The sequence below is a fragment of the Styela clava genome, chromosome 5, assembly GCF_964204865.1.
Source record: "Styela clava chromosome 5, kaStyClav1.hap1.2, whole genome shotgun sequence".
NCBI lineage: Eukaryota > Metazoa > Chordata > Ascidiacea > Stolidobranchia > Styelidae > Styela > Styela clava.
Genome location: NC_135254.1, coordinates 14,652,297 through 14,672,662, shown reverse-complemented (window position 1 = coordinate 14,672,662; position 20,366 = coordinate 14,652,297). Strand labels below are relative to the sequence as shown.

At 33.4% G+C, this 20,366-nt stretch overlaps 2 protein-coding genes across 3 annotated transcripts in view; both read right to left on the bottom strand.

The window, feature by feature from the left end:
* Positions 1 to 3,084: 3,084 nt before the first annotated feature.
* LOC120344572 (aldo-keto reductase family 1 member B1-like) lies at positions 3,085 to 6,239 on the bottom strand. Of its 2 annotated transcripts, none has more exons than XM_039413855.2 (8): positions 5,913 to 6,239; positions 5,322 to 5,489; positions 5,128 to 5,244; positions 4,464 to 4,538; positions 4,160 to 4,383; positions 3,922 to 4,087; positions 3,653 to 3,735; positions 3,085 to 3,581 (listed from the first exon to the last, which is right to left on the bottom strand). In XM_039413855.2, the coding sequence occupies exons 1-8, from the start codon at positions 5,979 to 5,981 to the stop codon at positions 3,530 to 3,532; spliced, it is 954 nt and encodes a 317-aa protein (XP_039269789.2). In that variant the 5' UTR covers positions 5,982 to 6,239; the 3' UTR covers positions 3,085 to 3,529. The 2 variants fall into 2 exon arrangements, with proteins under 2 accessions (XP_039269789.2, XP_039269790.2); XM_039413856.2 differs by having other exon boundaries at positions 4,464 to 4,535.
* Positions 6,240 to 13,260: 7,021 nt separating this feature from the next.
* LOC120344038 (E3 ubiquitin-protein ligase ubr3-like) overlaps positions 13,261 to 20,366 on the bottom strand; it is a 39,871-nt gene continuing 32,765 nt past the window's right edge. The window contains exons 34-36 of the mRNA XM_039413121.2: positions 18,956 to 19,087; positions 14,787 to 15,036; positions 13,261 to 14,363 (exon numbers count right to left, since the gene is read on the bottom strand). Coding sequence (XP_039269055.2) covers positions 14,200 to 14,363; positions 14,787 to 15,036; positions 18,956 to 19,087 — 546 coding nt within the window. The 3' untranslated portion in view covers positions 13,261 to 14,199. The remainder of the gene's footprint in view (positions 14,364 to 14,786; positions 15,037 to 18,955; positions 19,088 to 20,366) is intronic.

Below are 20,366 nucleotides of genomic sequence, written 5' to 3'. Positions count from 1 at the left end.
GTATGACGCCTAAAGCATGGAATGAATTGTCCATTGAGGTTTCAAATGTCTTGTACAACGTCGTACATGGTGTTTAGAATATCATAGTTCATAATGTATAGTTAGATATGATAACCTTTTAAGTTAACCAATTTAGAAAGACTGGTAAATCTTATAAGATTTACTTATAAGTCATTACGTTATCTGTTTACATAGCCTACCTTAATCCATATTTTACTGTTCACATCTATTTTTTATGTCGAACACCCCATTAGTATTAAAATAATGATTGGTAATTGGACAATAAAGTCATCTTCTTCGAGTCAAGTTATGTTCCCTAAATATTAAAAAACAAAAAAAGCATCAATTCGCATTTTCGTGTCAGTTTTGTTAAAATAATCATGAGTTGTTCAACGATGATATAGGTAGATTACATTTGCAAATTGTGCTACCATTTTGTTGTTTTTCCTTCGATTTAGGTGTGTGCCGTACGACAATCGCAAAAGACTCAAAATGCATTGAAGCAACACGATATAAGTATGCAAAATTGTCGTACAAGTAGCTTTAAAACCCACCAGTGGTATTTTGAGGTCAAGCAATGCTTAGCAATGAACTGGTGAGCCTAAAATACCGATTATCAATAAAATATGAAGCATTACCAAAGGCAAAGTATCGAATGCAGGCAATTTCGGACCTTAAACCTAAACATATTGAATTATACATTATATTGTGGGTATCTGAACTTGCGCTAAATTCGCTATGATGCTAAAAGCCCCTGTCAAAGGAATTGTTATATTGAAAAGGAAATTTTTAAACCTATTCCAAAAAATTCGCAACATAGGTAATATTTCGTTTCTACACGGATTATAAACAATGTTCACTTTGCATATTAGACATATATGGAATTGATATGATATATATAACTTGTTTTTATAATGTGCACCATTTTTGCAGTGCAATAACTTATATCATTTTTCAGTGCAATAGAACTGATTATAATATTCGAACTCATTTCAAAATATATTCTTGAATGCTATAATATTCGGATATGAACACCATTCAGATAGGATAATCTTCTTCTCTGAATAGAATATTATGTCCCACGGTTTTAAGAGTTAATTGACCGTGTAAAAGTATTTTAATGGTGAGGTAATTAAGCGTGATGTACTTTTAATTGCATTTTAATTTGAAGATTCCTTTCCTCGGACGTGATTGCGCTGTATTGTCTTGGAATTGCTTATACTTTCGACGTAAACTAGGTCATCATACCAATACATGAATTCAGAATATGCACTATCTCTGTATACTGGCAGTCTTTGTACGATAACCGAATGCCGTTGCCAGATCTTTCCGCTCTATTGTACTTAAATATTGACCACAAGTCCAAATTTTAGAAAAATCCTGAACACATTATGTAGGACAGCTAGAATAAAAGGCTCACAATAAATTAGCAAATTTGTCATACATATTTTATGCTATTATTTTGTTTCTTGATCAAGTATGCAATGACTTATTCTGACATGTTAACATGTTTCCCCGAAAATTAGACCTTAGATGAAAATGATATCAATACAAACCCTCCCCTTAAAATAAGACCTAGTCAAGAACGCGAAATTTTTTTTTTGACCAAGCCGATAGCAAGAAATCTGTCCCAGAGGTTTTAAATGGTTGATAATATGTGTTTTGCAGTTATTTTGAACAAAAACGTGGAAAGTAAATGGATATCGGTTTTCATATTTTGTATATTTGAAAATAGCGTAATTCTCTACTTTGTAATTTTGTTTCTGATAAAATATAAGACATCCCCCGAAAATAAGTCCTATTTTTCTGAAGAAAATTGAAATACGACCGAGTCTTATTTTCGGGGAAACACGGTAGTAATGCGCAGTCTAAACTGTTGGAGATCGAGGCTATACTCTTATTAATATCTAAAATGGGCGAGTCGATTATATAAAATAAATGATTAACATTTTCATAGCTCCAAATTTAATATTTACGGTCGTTGTATCGTGCCACTCAGAATAACTAGCATTTTGAATAAAACGCCGTTAATTCAATCCACGTCATAGCCAACGCATAACGATGACAACATTGACCTTTATAATATTTTCATTACTTATATGGATTTTATATACGAACTTGGTCCTTCAGTTTATACCTAATACTAACTCCTCGTCCTGTCAGTTTAAATGAGTTCCAAAATTTTGAAAAATGCCATTTATTTCAACTTTGGTACTATTGTTTTGTTTTTGAATTAATACCCGTATGTCAGCTTTACATATTTCAAGGATTAAAAAAATTAAGCTGATGGCAGGAACGCAATTATATTCTCCAAAAGCTGAAATAATTCTGCCAAACATAGTATTGCGAATGTCAACCATTAAAACAAAATATGACGGCACATTCCAGCCTACAAATGAAACCGCCTAAAATCATGACCAATTGAAAAAAAAATGATATTGTTTATTTTAGATTTATTGAATAGAGTAAGGGGTGTTTGGCTGTCGTTACCTATTTTGATGATTTGCACTGACAACGCATATATATAATATATATGTATTCAAAACTTAGACGAATTACCTGATTCATGCAGAGAGAATAAAAATTGACGATTTTTAGATTATAAAACTTAGTAGAGAAAAAAGGAAAACCAGTTTTTCAGCAATTTTATAGAAAAAAAGTAGGGAAAAGTATAAACGAGTTTGCTCCCGACGGCATTACAACGCATCAACTGCGGGTCGTGATATCGCCATTTAAGATGGCACCACGATAACCCGAAAATAGAGACGCGGGCTCTTCAATAATTTGTTCCATCTCAAGATGATATCTAGAAGTTTCTACCTAGTGTTTATTTATTTTGACTTTTATAGCCAAGTTTGATATATAGATATAGAAAGTTTTTAGCGCTATTTATTGCAAAATGTTTAAACAAAATTTTCAATGTTAAGTTTCGAAAAAACAAATCCTAACATATTTCTGAACGCTGGTTTTTCCCAACAAAATGATATTTCTGATAAGTGTTTCAATTTAGTTTTCAAATTACTAAAAATTTATCCAGCACTCACACATTAAAGCTAAGTTATTAAATGTTATTAACGAATGTCCGGTATTACTAATTTTATCGGTTTATCCGATGAAGCCTTCCGGATAGCTAAACTGGCATCTGTGACGAATTGAAAATTTGCTAATGCGCCAGCTTGAAAATTTTAAATGTCTTCAAAAGAATTTAATCTTTCCGTGGCGCACCAAATATGGCCATCTAAAATAGCCTACATCATACTAACGTAAAACTTTGTACTGGAATAAAAAGTCACAATATCTACATTTTTATATAATCATCTTACATGGGCCGTTTGCTGAAATAGCATCAAAACAGAATTAACAACCAAAAGCAATTTTTTTCATGAAATTCAGTACATGTATTAGCATAATATGCCACGTCATTGTTCATTTTTTCATCTCTCGGATAAAATCTTATTCTCTATCATTTTTCGAGGAACCTTTGATAAAGATGACGTGGAATCTTTTTTTCGAAGATTTCATTGTCATTTCAGTCTTCCGTGTAATTTTCCTGATGCGCCCAATACTTGTGCCCTTTGTTCCTGATGGTATAAACTAAAATTTTAGTTTGTTTCGCATAATAATAAATGAAAAAAAAAATTAATATCCTCACCACTCCATTGCAAATCTTCTTAAATTTTTGTTTAATGTATAGATTGCATTCATATCCTCTACAGACAATGTAAAATCGAATACCTGAAAATATTATTTATTCGAGTATGTGGATTATAAACTCTATTTGAATAATATATAGGAACTATTTAAACTTTCTTCCGATTTGATGAAAACCTTTAATATTTTTGGAAATCTGGCAATATAGTAACGTAACAAATTCCACATGTTTGTGATAAAACAAGGCGTATGTACAATAAATATTCTCACTTTGAAATTGGTTCTTATTCTGTCAGGATTCGCACTTTTAGCAACTGCACCAACCCCTCGTTGAATCTGAAATCTGATTGCAATTTGCGCTGTAGTTCTTTCATATTTACTAGCAATGTCTCGTAAAACTTTGTCTGCAAGAACGTCTTCATCATCTTTGGGTGCCCTGAGCAGCAAAAAGAATTTGATGTGCTATAATGATAGCTAAATTTAATAATTTAATAAAGTAATTCCTAACCAGAATCTTCCAGGTGATCCTAAAACAGCGTAAGCTTCCATTTCAATTCCATTTTTTGAACAAAACTGCGCATGACTTTCTTCAGTCAAATAAGGATACGATTCGGTTTGATGAACGGCTGGAATTGTTGAACTTTCATTGATTACTTTATTGATTTGGTATTCATTGCAGTTGGAGACACCAATGCTACGAACTAATCCTTCCTTTTGTAATTTTTCCATTTCCTTTTAAATATATTTCAAAATTATCGCATACACTATTACATGTCAATAAAAAGCGAAACTAAAAAGAAAAAAAACGCCACCTTCCACGTATCAAGATAATGCACTTCATTATTATGAACAAAATCCAGCTGTCCTGGTTTTGGTACTTCGCCCTTCTGAAAAATGAAATTTGTATCAACATATTCGTACAGAAAGTGAAGGAAAGGTTTGAATAGAAAAAAAAGGTTGTTAAATGGCAGCAAAAGGGCTCAAATATATGGACACGAAAGTAGAATGACTAATATAAGGCTCAAATTCGGCGTTTCTTCGTTTCCGCTGTAGCAATTTATATTGTTACTGCTAACTTTTCAGCCGATCGCCGAGTGCATAAAAGGTTGCTAGATTACCCTGTCAGAATGATACGTAGTGGTGCAATATACGCAAACTTTGCCAAATTTACGGTAAAATATAAGACGCCATAGCAATAAAAAAAAAATTGAGAAAATAAAAGCTTTACCAAAATTTTGAATTCGATTGATTCATTAGTTGCAGCAAAAGCAACCTCAACAAGAACAACATTTTGGAAAACGATGTATAGATCTACTTTGTGTCCAGTGATGTGAAAAAGAAAACAAGGACCAGGAAGAGTAAAATAAGAAGTAGTAATAAAATGACATTTGTGATGATGAGTTATAATGCTAAAAGCAGTGTTAAAAATAGGTTGCGAGTAGTAAAGATGGTCGCTGATGATAACCCTCCACCTACCTCGTAGGCACATGGATTGTGCATTAAAAACAAGTCAAGGTAGTCAGTTTGTAAATCTTTCAAACTTTCCATTAATCCATTTCTCACTTCTTGTTTATCGTGAAAATATTGAGATAACTAAATAAAAAAGATGAATTAAAATTATCTGTTAGAAGTTGAGCAGCTTTTTCTGGCTGCAAAATGTGAGCTCTTACTTTACTTGTGATGAATAAATCTTTTCTGCGAAGTTTTGACTCATCATACAATTCCTGTAGGGTACTTCCAATTTCTTTCTCATTGCCATACATCCATGATGTATCAATATGTCGATATCCGACTTCTATCGCCTGTTTGATTGCTGGGCCAACGTCCATGCTTCCGATCTGTTAGTAGATTGAAGAGTGAAAGGTAGATTTAGGTAAAGAAAAGCGAAAGAAGATAAACAGTGAAAATTTTAAAAAAGTATGTCCAGGAATCATATAAAATAAAAAGCAACAGAAAACAAAACAACTAAATAATTTACTTATATAGGAGTGTGTTTCATTAAAAAAACGTTGATGCTTATACTTTAGTTTAGAACTTATTAGAACAATAGAGACAACGTTGCAGAAACATATTTGAGTTAGTGTGCAGCAAAAATCATGAATCAAATAGAATGAATTTTGAAGGTAGATATAAACATAACACCTTAAAATTCTAAATCAACAAGCACTTGATATGCTCCACATTTAAGACATTGTTGGATACACAGCGTATGTAAAAACGAACGATGCGAAACTTTAAAAATATATGCAATTCAAACCTACATTCCAAGTTCCAAATGCTGCAAGAGGCATATTGTGGCCGGTATTCAATCTCACAAATTTTTGAGACATTTTTCTTGTTTCCTGTTACAACTGTTTTTCACACTGAGTATGTTTTTTATATTCACCAAAAGTGATGAAGAATCCAACCAAATTCCGGTAAGATAAAGAAAACAGAATGGTTACAAATCTGCAATTGCATAACACATAATCACAGTAGAATATGTATTTAGGCTTGTTTCAGATCACTCAGCTGTCTAAAACATTTTTTACAAAAGTTGCTTTTACAGATTATACGAGCTTTCTTCATCCGTCAAGAAATTATGCATTGTTGATTGACCTCTTTTTTATCATACCCTGACAGTTTGATCTGGTTTCATAATAAAAATAATTGATTTTTTTTTTCTCCCGTACCGTTCTGAGATCTTGAAAGGATATAAAGACATTGATTGAATTTGAATAATTAAGTTTTGACATCCTAAAAACATGACATGTTGAATATGCGTTCCGTTCAGCGCAATCGATGAGAGCTTTATTCACTAAATGCTACATATTTCAATTTGACATGTCAAATCATAATTCCCCAAATAAACTATGTCACTATCCAATCCACACATTTGAATCAGCTTTCTGAGTACACCTGGAATTACAACACTCGAATAACGACTTATTAATGGAATTACTGCACTGGTGTTATAGATTTTCAGGCAGTACATACCTGTGGTATATTGCAGAAACCAATGAAAATCGTTGTACCCTATATCAGAAAGTTAAAATTAGTACAAAGTAAATGTCAATGATACTCAAAGCAAACAACTTTATGGGGACAAGTGCTTTGTCATTTTCAAACAAGAGGTCATTATGCTGGAGGTCATTCATTGGATATGTTGAACAGTACATAGACAGTCGTGTATTCAATAAATTAAAATTCATTCAATAACAGTATATATATGAGTACAGGACACAGTAGTGTCAAAACAAGCTCATTCTTTGCTAACTTCTGATCAAACATCAACTGAAATTGTCTTCTTTGCAGTTTGCTTTACATATACATACCTTCATTGTGTGGAAATACGCGCCCGTTCTTGTTTTTTGTTTGTTTTGGACATTACAGGGCCGCGACAAATGGGCCGCGCGCACCGCAGCTGACGATTAGTGTTATGTTTGGCGTTTTGCTCGTTATGTATTCGATTTGTGTAGGGCAGGGTGGTCCAAACCAAGGCCCGCGGGCCAATCGAATGCAAAGTCTATTAGCTTAGGTTGGCGTATGCATGACAACTAAATATTAATGTTATAGTCCAGGTGTGGCAAACCTGCTTCCGACCGCGATCGACTAAAATCTTCAAAAAAGATCGCGATCGACTGATCGGTAATAAGGTCCTACACAAAAACGAATGGGCACTGAATGTGCAGATAACTGCGCACACGCATACAAAAAAATCGCAAAATCGACACACAATTTGTATTTTTTATGTTCCATTCAAATTGTTGATTTGAATATTTAATTGTAAATGTAAATGTTTCATTATTAATTTAGGAATTATTTAAATCATACATTTCAGATAGAGACCGTGCCTAATTGTTAGTCGTAAGTGCTGAAAATTCTTCAAGAAACCTTAATTAAGCCAAGTATTATCCAAACAGCGAAAAATAAATATTCTCAAACCAAGAATGTTACATGACTGCTCAAACTTCAGTATATAATTTACAATTTTTTCCAAGAGCGATTCTTCGCTTGCTTAGAATTAGAACAAATTGGGCATTTTGATGCCACTGTTATCATTGCGAATAAAATTTATCAAACTACTCTTGGAGTGAGACGATAACTTTCGCATACTGCGGAAGTTATTGTAGAATCGTTTGTCAGTCTAGTCTAGACTCTAGACCAGGGTTGCCAGATCCCAGTGATGAAAAAAAGCCAAATCAAGACAGAAAAAGTCAACAAGTACAACAGCCTCATGATTTAGGACTCCTAGCACAATTGTGGATTTGCACAGTTCGCAAATATGCTGATTTAGAGCAATCAGTTGATTTAGTGAGCCAGCACATCAATGCTAAATCCTATACTAACATTTGTAGTTTTGGTTGCTATCATGACGATTTTCACTTCGGCACGATCAAGGGTGTTTACAACTAAGAAGGAATATTAAATGGCAGAATTAGAATGTATATCCGACATGATACAGTCAAGCTGACATCTGCATATAAAATCTGAAAACATCAAAAAGTCAAAATACACCACGTATACAGCTTTAGGATGGATAAATGTACATGTTTCTACTTAAAATTGCGATATATATATATACCTCAGAAAATTCTCCCGATATTTTACTATTGAAAATTATTTTATGATTGTTCTGAAGTGTTGGCGATTATAAACTGGTTCACATGTTTGAAGGCATCATTTTTACTAAAATTATTCAACCACGTGCCGCTTGCACAGATAGTCTACTGATAGATGATTTTAGCCTAGATAATCACGCAAAACTAAGAAAACGAAGCTGCTTGAACATCTATCTGAGCGGCTGCAAAAACTGCAATTGTTATGTCATTCTAAATCTAAGTGATTCAATAGTCTTGCTGCACACCAACACAAATATATTTATGTAACGTTTGACCAAGGTCAGACTTCCTCATAGTTCAACCTAATCGATAGCACATGCATGTCATTGTTGGCTTATTTTTGATTGATTGTGGTTAAGGAAAAATCTAAATGTTGAGTAACTAAGCTTGCTATTGTTGCACAATAAATACCTGTATTGTATTTTAAATTATTTTATTAATAGACAGTAGAATGGACATAAAAAAGCCAAACGGAAATTCTGACGCCAAACGTGTTTCAAAAAAGCCAAAATCGTGAAATTTGACGTTAAAAAAAACAATATGGCAAGCCTGGTCTACCACGTGATATTCGGCACTTCATTTTTAAACTTTGGCAGCGGAAAAACTTGCATTTGTTACGCAATAATATGCTTTATCGGGCTTGCTGTACTGTATTCCCCTTCCCTTATTGCAAAACACACAACTGGTTTGAGACAATTTTGCGGGTCATTTCAATAAAATTCACATCAGACGCGATCGACTGCTCGAGATATGGCGATCGACCGGTCGATCGCGATCGACGTGTTGGCCACCTCTGTTAGAGCCTAAGATTAATCAGCCGAAACAGTATTACAAAAATGATGCCTATATGTCAGTACCTCACATTTGGTAATCAATCAATCTGCAGTTATTTGTGATAACTATTTTGTAAACATGAGTTTGAGAAGAAAGCTGACTAATTCAAATGGATTTTTAACTGGATATGGGATGGAAAATACTACAATGCTTGCTTGATATGTCGGCAAGTTGTATGAATGACAAAAGAATATAATTTAAAACGAGAATCTGGTGAGCAATGAGAATTTTCCAAAGTTAATGGATTTTGCCATGAGGATCTTATAGATGTTCGAGATAACTTACATTTGCCGAAGCACTTTCTCTGTTGTGAAGAGTTTCGGATCCTAAATGTATATGTAGAAAGATTTTTTGCACGTTCTAGTGAGTTTTTTGGTATTTTGCATGTTTTCGTTGGATAATTGACAAATAAGGATCAATGTATTTTCAATGTCCCCGAAGCGGACAATCTTGGACCACCCTGGTGTGGAGCGTGTCATGATAATCCGGCTTACGCAGTTAGGTGATATACAATTATATATTTTCTGATATGATGAAATCTGATGTTAATGAGTTCGATACAAAATGGAAACAGTTTTAAAATTTGGAATCCAACCACCACTGGGTATAACGAAGTGAAGAAGCTTCTGTAATCGGACGCAGTATGATGATAGTATCAAGAAAAGAAAATTGATAGGCGTGTATCGAATGCCATTTTTGTTTATGTCAAATTAAGTTACAGAGAGGATTGTGATGTTGGAGATATTTGCTAAACTTGAGGCAAAATATCGGGCCCCGCATGGACTCCTAGTAATGAAAGGATAAAAAGCACTGAATAAAGTTTGAAATTGAATTGATCACAGCAGCAACAGTTAAGCACAACAAAAACATGACTAGCAACAACAATTTGGCAAAATGATCACCCGTCAATAACGCTTCGTTTTTATCTCCTGCTTAGTCAGTTCGACAGTTGGGCTGTTGATGTAAATGATGATGTAATAATAAAATGTGAATGAAATTTAATTGCCCTCGAAGAATTGCCCTCCTACAGTTGCGCCGTAGGGTTAGGAATGAATTATTTTAGCCTTATTTTGCATTCTCCACTAACCCCTCTAACTTGTCATTTTTTATATACAATTTAGCGCTATTGCATGATAATGTGGAGTTGCGCTTGGATTTTCCAAGATTAAACTTCATAAAACAAGAGAGCAATGCTGAAATATACACACTGAGGCCAAAACAAAGTATCATCAAATCTTTTACAGTACCGTTAGTCTGACCACGAGATTATGAAACGACACGGTGCGAATTTTAATAACGTCAGCACACAAAAATTTTAAAGTGAAAAACAAACTCCATAGATCCCACAGAAATTTTTGGAATAAGCAAAAGTTCTAGCAACAACAGCAACTTTTAACCACTGGTAATTTCATAAAAATTGGTCCAGCAGTTAATGAAAAACAACTTTTTTTGTAACAATAAGAATACAAAATGATGAAACGATCCATAGGTCGATTTCGTGTCCAACAAGCATCGGAATAGTGTAGCTGATGACATGAGAAAGAAGACGATTATGTCATACCCTGCGTCGTGGTGAGATTTCAAGATGTGAGACAGAAATAACAGCTGGTTGCGATGATTACTAGTAATCATTGATTGTAACTAACTGATTAGAAATGTAACTGAAACCTAAATTTTCAACGTATCGGGATCGTAAGATACCGGGCTAACTAACCGGGTAACTAACTGATAAGAAATGTAACTGAAACCTAAATTTTCAACGTATCGGGATCGTAAGATACCGGGCATGACGGATGGCTACAACTTTGTTGTACACTTCAAAAAAATCCTCAGAACTATGTATGTCATAAGATAATAAGCGTTGCATTCCGTCATCTGCAAACTATTCCGAACAGTTTCGGTCGCCAAAAGTAACAACATCGCTATTGTCTGAATTTATGACGATATTGAAATAATCTGACAGCTTCGAGCCATAATATGTTTTGATAACACATTTTGAAACAAAGAACTAATTTTTGAAATGACCCAGTTAAATGTGACGAATTTATTGGAAGGTTTCGGAACAAAATATAGTTATCTTATACAGAGAGTTGACAATAAGGAATGAAAATTAGTGTCGTTGTCAATCAATTTTTAGTGGTTTTGTTATGGCTATTATAAATATTGAAATAAATATGAATTTCTTATAAGATTGTTAAAATTCAAAAAATTATTTCACAAATGGGGTAATTTTTATTAAAAATCCGTTAGGTAAACCTTTTAATATAAGCTAAAATTGTATTATACATGGTGGTGGCTAGAAAAGCAAAAACTTTGAAAGTCAGATGACATAACGAATAAAATACGTTTATGTATAGTTTGAATTGGAACAATATCCAACGAGTTAATCTTCATAGAACTACACGAGCTTGGACTTTTAGGTTAAGACACTGTTCTGAAGTGCACGGACGACATTTTTAGCATCTATGAGTGTAATATAACACATGCCTTTGAAAAATTATGTAATATCTGCTATTCACTTTACGCCTTAATTTTAAATACCACTTACCACCGATTACTAGTTTGCAATAGGTTATATAATTTGCTGTGATAAGTAATACAAGCCTTTTTATCACGATCAAGTATCTGAATCGCCATTAAAAGTTCTAACTTGATACAGGTTGAAGATCTTGATTGAAGCATGGAAATGACTGTCATATCAATATAGCCGGGAAATGTTACGAGATTAGAGCTTAGGCCCGAAAAAAAAGGAAAAATCGCGTCACTGTACGTCGTAAAATTACAGTGTAAGTGAATTAGACTATATAATATTCTATATATATATATATATATATATATATATATATATATATACATGAAATTTTGAAGATGATCTAGTCTAGTGGGTCAGGTTTAAAAAAATGGGATAAACACCACGTAATTCAAAAATCTAAAAAGAATTTTAAAATATTTTTGAAGTATTAAATATTAGGGTATAATGAGGTTGTGAATAAAATCACATGATGTACTTTTAAAGAAAATATTCGCGACAAATTTCGGCTACGTATCAGTATTTGTGACAATAAAAAAAAACAGTATTTACAAATTTTACAAATATATCATCATGAAAAACATACTAATTTTCCTAAATAAATTGTCAAAATATCAGATTATTTCAAGCCAGAAAAAAATTAATGTCTGATTGGATATTTCGTCGGCAGTCTTTTGAATAGTAGAAATGTGTGTTTCCAGTGCTGCAGCTATCTCTGAGAATAAGTATATGTATATACATACGCAGACTAAATTGGAATTTAACCCATGCGGACCGCGCCCATTTTTTCGCGGCTGTTTATCAGATGACAAATCCGACAGCTTCCCAACATCGCTAAAATAAAGAAAAAAAAACAGAAAATATAGTTGAATATTATAGATATAACATAAACTGACGCCACCAATAGTACAAACTTGAATGAAAAGGAAATACCAATAATTTTACTTGTTTTAAGCTGCAAGAGAATTTTAATCAGATCTTCTCACGCCGGCTGTTTATTGTTATAAAAATATATCAACACTGAAATGACGCATTGTGATTAGTTATGACCTGGTAAATATTCCAGGGCTTATCTCCTTCCAATTTTTTCGTAACGAACGATTTGAAAAATAAAACTTTGCATATATATATATGCTAATTTAGCGGGATGGTCAACCGGTTGAAGCGTTACCGGTGTTGGCATCGCAGTTTACACATCTTACTCAGAGTGTAATGAATTGGGTGGGGAATACTGAACCGGTCCTTCCAAAAACAATAGCTCCTCACATATCGGAAAATACCGGTGGCTGCTTCTGGCCTTATTCGGCGCCTTTTGCAATATTGTCGTTTCGAGATAAGGCGGTCGCGGGCAATTATTCTTAACGAACATTGTTGTGTGCTAGCTAAACACAGCCCTTAAATCATTCATAAAATTTCTCATTCTGGGGTATAAAAAAATCAGTTCACAGAAAAAAAATATTCTTGATTTGCAAACGACCATTCTCATTTACACTTTTTCATTGCGATTGGACGTCTCGATTCCGAAAGAGTCAGAATTTGGACTCCTGACACCACCGAGTCTGAAATGATATTCAAGACTAAGGCACCACAGACCTCGGCGGTAGTGTCAAATTGCAAGAGACACTAAACCAAAAAACCACAACACTTTTTTCACAATATTTTATTTGCTATGCAACTACGCATTGAATATAGATAGGCACATTGTTGATGAAGCACTCAATATACAGAGCAAAAGCAATTATGAATTATACTGAAACTTGACACAAATTAAAAATGGCGGATCACACAGAAACACAACAGCCACCGATCCCAAATAGAACCTGGTTAAATTCTGACTTTTTATTCCATTATTAAAAATGGAACATCGAAGATGAATAAATGAATTTTATAAGAGGAATTAAGAAAATAGGCTAAATACGTCAAGAAATATCATCAAGTCAAGTTTATTTTTTCAACCAGTAAAGAAAAAAATCAATCAAACACGAATTACGATAATTTTGATTCGTATTTTGAAACATATTTTCTTGCACTACGCTAAAAGGCTGTCAATGCAATATGGTTCAAAATTAGCATAAAACGCTGATTTTTAGAATGCTATGTGGGAGCCCATTGGATATATGTCAGACCTATTTGGGCATCATAGGTAAACACCAGAGTCCAATACCATTTCTGATAATCACGGGGCTATGTAAGATAGGAAAATTTACGTCCACTCAAAAACATATTAGCTTCTTATGTCACAATAATTGCCTGTGTAGAGACTAGGTTTGAGAGAAATTTTGAAACACTGGCTGCATTTACTGCTAATAATGTTTCATTGAACTGCAAAATTCACTAATTGAAAGTGAGCATTGAAATTTGAATTTTTAGAGAAGATAACAACTTGTATTATAGTGAGATAGTGATAGAAATTAAGACTGAAGCATATATCTAAATTCACACGAAAAAATTAGCAAAAAAAATATTGACAATGCACATCTAAAAATCGATATACTTTTAAAATTTAATTAAAACATGGGCAATCACTGACAAAACGGCGAAGAATTAATATTCAATCATATAATCTTTAACTTCGTTGTTTATTTACATTTGATTTCTATGTCTGGTCCATCCCCGACATGCATTATCAAAGATGTGATTCAACCATTGATAATTGATTAATTTCAATCTTTGTGGTTTGATAACGAGACGTCTTCCTCTCTTCCATCCACGATCTTCTTCACCATGATGGTCCAAGTACAATGTTCCTGTGAACAAGGAAATAAGTGATACTGACTGCATGGAACAACAACGATGTACCAATTTGGGCCTGAAAGAGTGCAGTCTGACTCGATTTCAGACTACGGTATATCAGGCTTGGGGATGTGGCGCATCTTGTCACGTGTTAGGAATAAGCTCGCCACCGCACCCTGCGTAGGTTCACGGGTTCGAATCCAGTAGGGGAAATTATTAAGTGCGAGAGGATTGCTGGACTATTCGACGCTGTAGGGTGGTTCACATAGCCTCTGTTCGATTACAACTTTCTCCACCATCAAGTAGTCCAAATTCACCATTTGGGAAAAACTAATATAAAAGCAACAATATTGCCAAAAGTACAACTAAAAATACTTAAATAGTTAAGTAGAGATAGCATATTAAGAACAAATGGTTGATCAACTTGATACACTCACCCCAAACACAAGATCTTGATCCTCTCACAACAATGACGGTAGTGTTGTGAATATGAAGCAAAATAACCGTTCCATTACCACAGTGTCGAGCATGGACCGCTGCACCTTGTGGTGTAATACGAATCCTAGTTTTATCCTTGTCATTGTACAAGTCTCGTGGATGTTGACACATTCCTTTGTAACAAACGAACTGGCCGCACATAAGACAGACACAAGGTTCTCGTGGTTTAAACTTGCATCTTGGACATGTCTAAATATATAAATTGAATATTTTTGATTCAAATAAAATTTTTAACTTGCTTGAATTGGAAATTCAAAGTTTGAAAAATTAAATGTGTGGTACATTGGAACATTACAAAAAAAACAAGATGATTAAAATGTATGGATGACTATGGAGGATGAATACATATGAAACGGAGAAAATGCAGATATTTTGTAATTTAATTAAACACTTCCTGGGTGGAATTTTCCACAAAATTTTTGATAAAAGTTGTTCCTTTCTTTTAATAATATTGACAAATCTACCTTACAAAATCCTTTAAATGCGGCTAAGTTTAAATTTCAAAACCAAATTTTGTTTTAATTTTGAAATAATTTGTGACAATCAGTAATGTAAATTTTATTTAGTGAATTTGAACGAAAGTGATTTTTGTTCCTATTTAGAAGAGAAATTTTTCAACAAAACATTACCAATTTCTTCAATTGAATTCTCAAAATCTACAATTTCAAGTTTTGTTGCCACTTAACCCTCGTTTAATATATATATATATATTAGGAGCAGATAGTTTAGTATTGTAGAACTAACGTCATCCTTATTTTGTGTAAACAGATACCTTTTGTAACAAAAAATATAATATATATAATAAATATTATTACAGGGTGAAAATATATTTTTTTGGGCAAGAATGCAAATTATACAAAGTAAGTCATTTTAAAACTATTAAGTTTTGAAAATATTTTTTTTGAATACTTTACATTTCAAATTCTGATTAAACTATAATTTTTAAACCTCCCTCCCCCCCCCCTCTTATATATATATATGATTTTTATATAGTTTATCCTTGTATTTAATAAAAAAAAAAATGACGATTTTTTATAAGAAAATACATGCAATAGTGATTAGACTAGTGCTCTAAAAATGACAGCAAAAACAAATTTTTCTTTGTAGTCTGTAGATGGATAGATAAGTAAAACATGCTGCCTGACATTTACAAACCGGCTTAAATATGACAAAACCAAAAGAAAGAATACCATCGAAAATCAAGATAAAATTTTTCATGTTTCGTGTTTTCAATGTTTTAATATTTACTGTTGTACAAATAAACCCTTTAGTAGTGAGGTTAGAATTCAACGTAAAACAAAAAATAAGAATCAGATAAAATATTTTCTCAGAATTGTATTTTTTGCTGTTAAGCATTTACTCAAATTTGAAAGTAATTTAATGAGAGGTTGTTGGGAGCACGAAATGAAAATATTTATTTAGATTATGATTATTCCATTAATATGAGCAAATCAAACTCGTATTTATAAGCTGATTTTCACACATTAATTCTAATGAAGGTTTTTGACAATCAGCGACTGATATGTCATAAATCTACTATGTTTCGAAACCAGAGTCAAGCCAGAGACATTTAATTTGAAACGTAACGCAAACATGGCTGATCCCAATTTACCCTCCTCTATCCCTTCGAGCGCATACGTAAGAAATGTCATAAGAAAAAATATTTTTGATTTTGTGACGTATTTATGTTCTTTTGGCTCCAAATAAGGCTCTGCAGCACTGATATGTAAAGAGACGCGATATTTTAGAAAAACCATAATTTTTTCAGTTCTGGCTCGGCATTGCCTACCCAATTTGTTATACTTTAGGTGAGGCGGTGGGTATCAGATTTGAACCCGTCTAACACTTTAACCACTGGGCGGGCCACCACCCCCATGAATTACACAAATTTTCAATGATTTTATCCTCGGTGGGTGGATGACACACTACATGCACGATTCAAAATACCATCATGCCTATCTCTACACATGACTACTTGGAATACTGTTTAATTTTATTCATGAGACAAAGTGACACATATACGAGGCAAATTATCTTTATGAATTCCTATTCACGTATACAAGTACAAACAATTTTTATTTCCAAAAACTTGATTTTAACCAATAAGAGCATTACATAAAAAAACTTTTTTGATTCACTGAACCGCTAACAACTCTATAAAATAAAGAGAAAAATGATAGCATATGAAACCCTCTTTCCGAAAAGTGTTTGAAACACCCGATAATAACGGGCAATTTTCACCTACGATTACGCCAAATTTCGTCAACACAGGTGAAATAAAAGACAAAAATTTTAAAAATTTGATATTTGTAATAAAAAATCCATTTTAAAGCAGGTTATAGTAATTCAAACGCGGATAATATCATTGTTAAAAGCCTGTATCATATTTTACAAGACAAGTATTTCCAGTCGTGATCATGACTTACCTATGTCACGCTGACAGAGCGACAAATACTGGTCAAAAAGCCCTTATTTATATAGAAATGTATTTTTGAACTATATATTGTTGTAATAAATAAAAAATTCTTCGCAACTTATCGACGAATCAATTTCAAATTCTCCATACTAATCAAGGAAATGGTAATTGAAGGCCTTCGATTTATCTTTTACTTTTTTCTTTCAAATTGACGTCGTATGATACCAGATATTTCAACCAAATATATTAAGTAATTGACAAACACATACAAATGCTTTAAGAAATATTCAAGGAATAAATTTTATCCATGATTTAATTGGTACTCCTGTAGTGTGTGTACCAGATTATGGTTAGGCCATAATTTTATTCAGATTTTCCTTATTTTAGTTCTATTACGAATTCATGGATTGTCTTTTCAGCCAAGTGAATATAACCCCCTGCCCATAGCCATAGGCTATCATCCCTTTACACAACTTGATGTAAAGTAGGCGAACAAAATTAGTTACCTCCATATTGGTACACACACTTCTGGAGCGCCATTTAATTTTTTCGTACTATGAACTCAGTTGCCTTATATAACAAAAAGTCAATCATGACAGATTATTGCAACATATCGAGACAGCAATTCCTGGTAATAATATACAGTTGAAGAATACCCGAGGCCATGATAAGAGGCGATAAGATCTTACATTGAACATACCATTAACCTATGACTAGCTAGCTATACTCCTTTTTCCAGTTTGAGGTAAAAAGTGCATTATTTCTTTTTTCTGTTTTGATTTATTTTTGGTAAATACTCATTTTTGGAAAGAGATTGAAGTGAGTTCCCAGACTAAACTAAATTTCAAATTTATCACCATACATCAAAATAGGTTGACACATAGCTGATTGTTTGAAAATAGGAATGAAACCATTTTTTGCGATGTAGCGAATTCGAACCTATGATTTTCAAGAGCGATAATTTCATTACGACAATAACAAACACATAGGAAGGATGAACTTGTGTGATATTCGGTTTGCACGACAATAACAAACACACAGGGACTTGTGTGATATTCGGTTTGCACGACAATAACAAACACATAGGGAGGGACTTGTGTGATATTCGGTTTTCACGTGATATTCGGTTTTCACGACAATGACATACACATAGGGAGAGACTTGTGTGATATACGGTTTTCACGATAATAACAAGCACATAGGGAGAGACTTGTGTGATATACGGTTTTCACGATAATAACAAGCACATAGGGAGGGACTTGTGTGATATACGGTTTTCACGACAGTAACAAACACATAGGGAGAGACTTGTGTGATAAACGGTTTTCAATTTTTAATACACTTTGATACACTCCGAGAGAGAGAGGAAAGTCGATAAGACGCCTTAATCATATGGCGAACCACGGCCTCTCGTCCGGTTACCATTCCATGTCGAGTATGGGCTTAGTTAGGTATTTGTTTTCAGAAGCATGGACTGGTAGTCTGTACATAGATTAAAAACTGAAAACATAATTAAAAATTTCACAAGTTCGCAAAACAATTAGGTTACCTGATAACTTTTACATCAGATCGTTTTTTACTTATATATCAGTGGTACATCTGCATCAAACTGAACTTGAAAAAAAATTGGGTTTTGAATATCTATCAAAATTGTAGTGGCTAATATAAACGTACAAACAAAAATATACTCACAATATCTCTGAACTTTGTGAATAAGTTTGTATAATCTTCCGGTAGATCGACGATCGCCGGTTGCTTCCATATTTTATGTCTGTTCATCAATTGTAATGAAGTATGACGATCGGATGAGACCACAGTTTCAACCTGAAAAATAGAGAAATTTCTGGTTTGTTTTGGTGCTAACAGACTCAGCGGGCCAAATCAATCTGCGGGCCAAATGCGGCCCACAAGAAAAAATCGTGCGGCACTTTTTGGCCCAACATATTTGTGTGAACAATTTTTATCTAATATGGGCGTCATAAAATCTCCGTATTGAATTGGACACTCCGAACACTGGAATAATAGAATTTTGCTAGCACTTCCATTGAAGCAAATTTGGAAAAAGTAGTCGGGTAAAGATACCAGCTGCCAATTTTTCCCTGAATTTGTTTAAAGACGTTATGAGATAATTTGAATACCTGTTTCATTCAGAAAGTTAGGCGTCTTAACTTGTTGTTTCTGCAAGGTAACTTTTTTGTCGCTGCAACCACTAGAAAGCCTATGTTAAATAAGGGTACGGCCCCTTGTTTCATTCAATTTTATTATATCTGGCCCTTGTGTATTAATGGTTGCGCACCCCTGCACTAATATATATTGATATGTTGAGAGTTACTTTTTTGGAGAACCAGAATCTTTTCAGTTCAGCATAAGGTATGCTATGAAATTGTGAATTCTACATTGCTGAAGTTCTCGGGGAAAAAAAAAATTTGGGCATATTATATTTTTTTGTCTAGTAGGTATACTGATAGTAGCCTAAGCAGGAGTGAGAGCTCACGATCGATCATGTTTAATATTACTTGATTAATTGCTGAGGTTAAATCTACATTTCGATGATGACAAAAACTGGTCATGGATAAATTTCACAGCCGGTTTCCGGTAAATTTTTTAAAACAATCCCGACAGAAATATTGATGTAGGTTGATAACCATCTTAATAATTTTACAAATTTAGTTCATTAGGAATCAAACTTAAGTATCAAAAGGTCAAAGCAAGGTCATTTATCTTAAAACAGATTCATCCCACAAAGTAATTTATCTGACAACTTTGACATTACTTAGAGGAGAGGCCAAAATATCAAAGTTATGTTTCAATTTTCTCGGTTAAGTAAATATTTATATTGAAAATAAAAACGGTCGATCACAGTGAAACCAAATTTTTGAATAATTTGCTGCTTGAAAATTTTAATTTTGAATGCCGTTCATGAAAATATATAAACACAATGTTACATCTTGTGAAAGTTCATTTTTTGGGTAAAAACTTAAAAAATGAGAAAAAGGTAAAAAAATTTAGGCGTATTACTTTTATCGCAAAATGAAAGCCTAGGGGCAGGTTTTCCAGTTTACGAAACGTGAACGATACGTTGTCGTATCAAATTCATCCTATT

Coding starts and splice junctions, on each gene's coding strand:
- LOC120344572 (XM_039413855.2), bottom strand. CDS start 5,981: ATGTCTCAAAAATTTGTGAGATTGAATACCGGCCACAATATGCCTCTT. Junction 5,490..5,912: donor CAGCATTTGGAACTTGGAAT/GTAGGTTTGAAT, acceptor ATCTACTAACAG/ATCGGAAGCATGGACGTTGG. Junction 4,088..4,159: donor GGATCACCTGGAAGATTCTG/GTTAGGAATTAC, acceptor TTTGCTGCTCAG/GGCACCCAAAGATGATGAAG.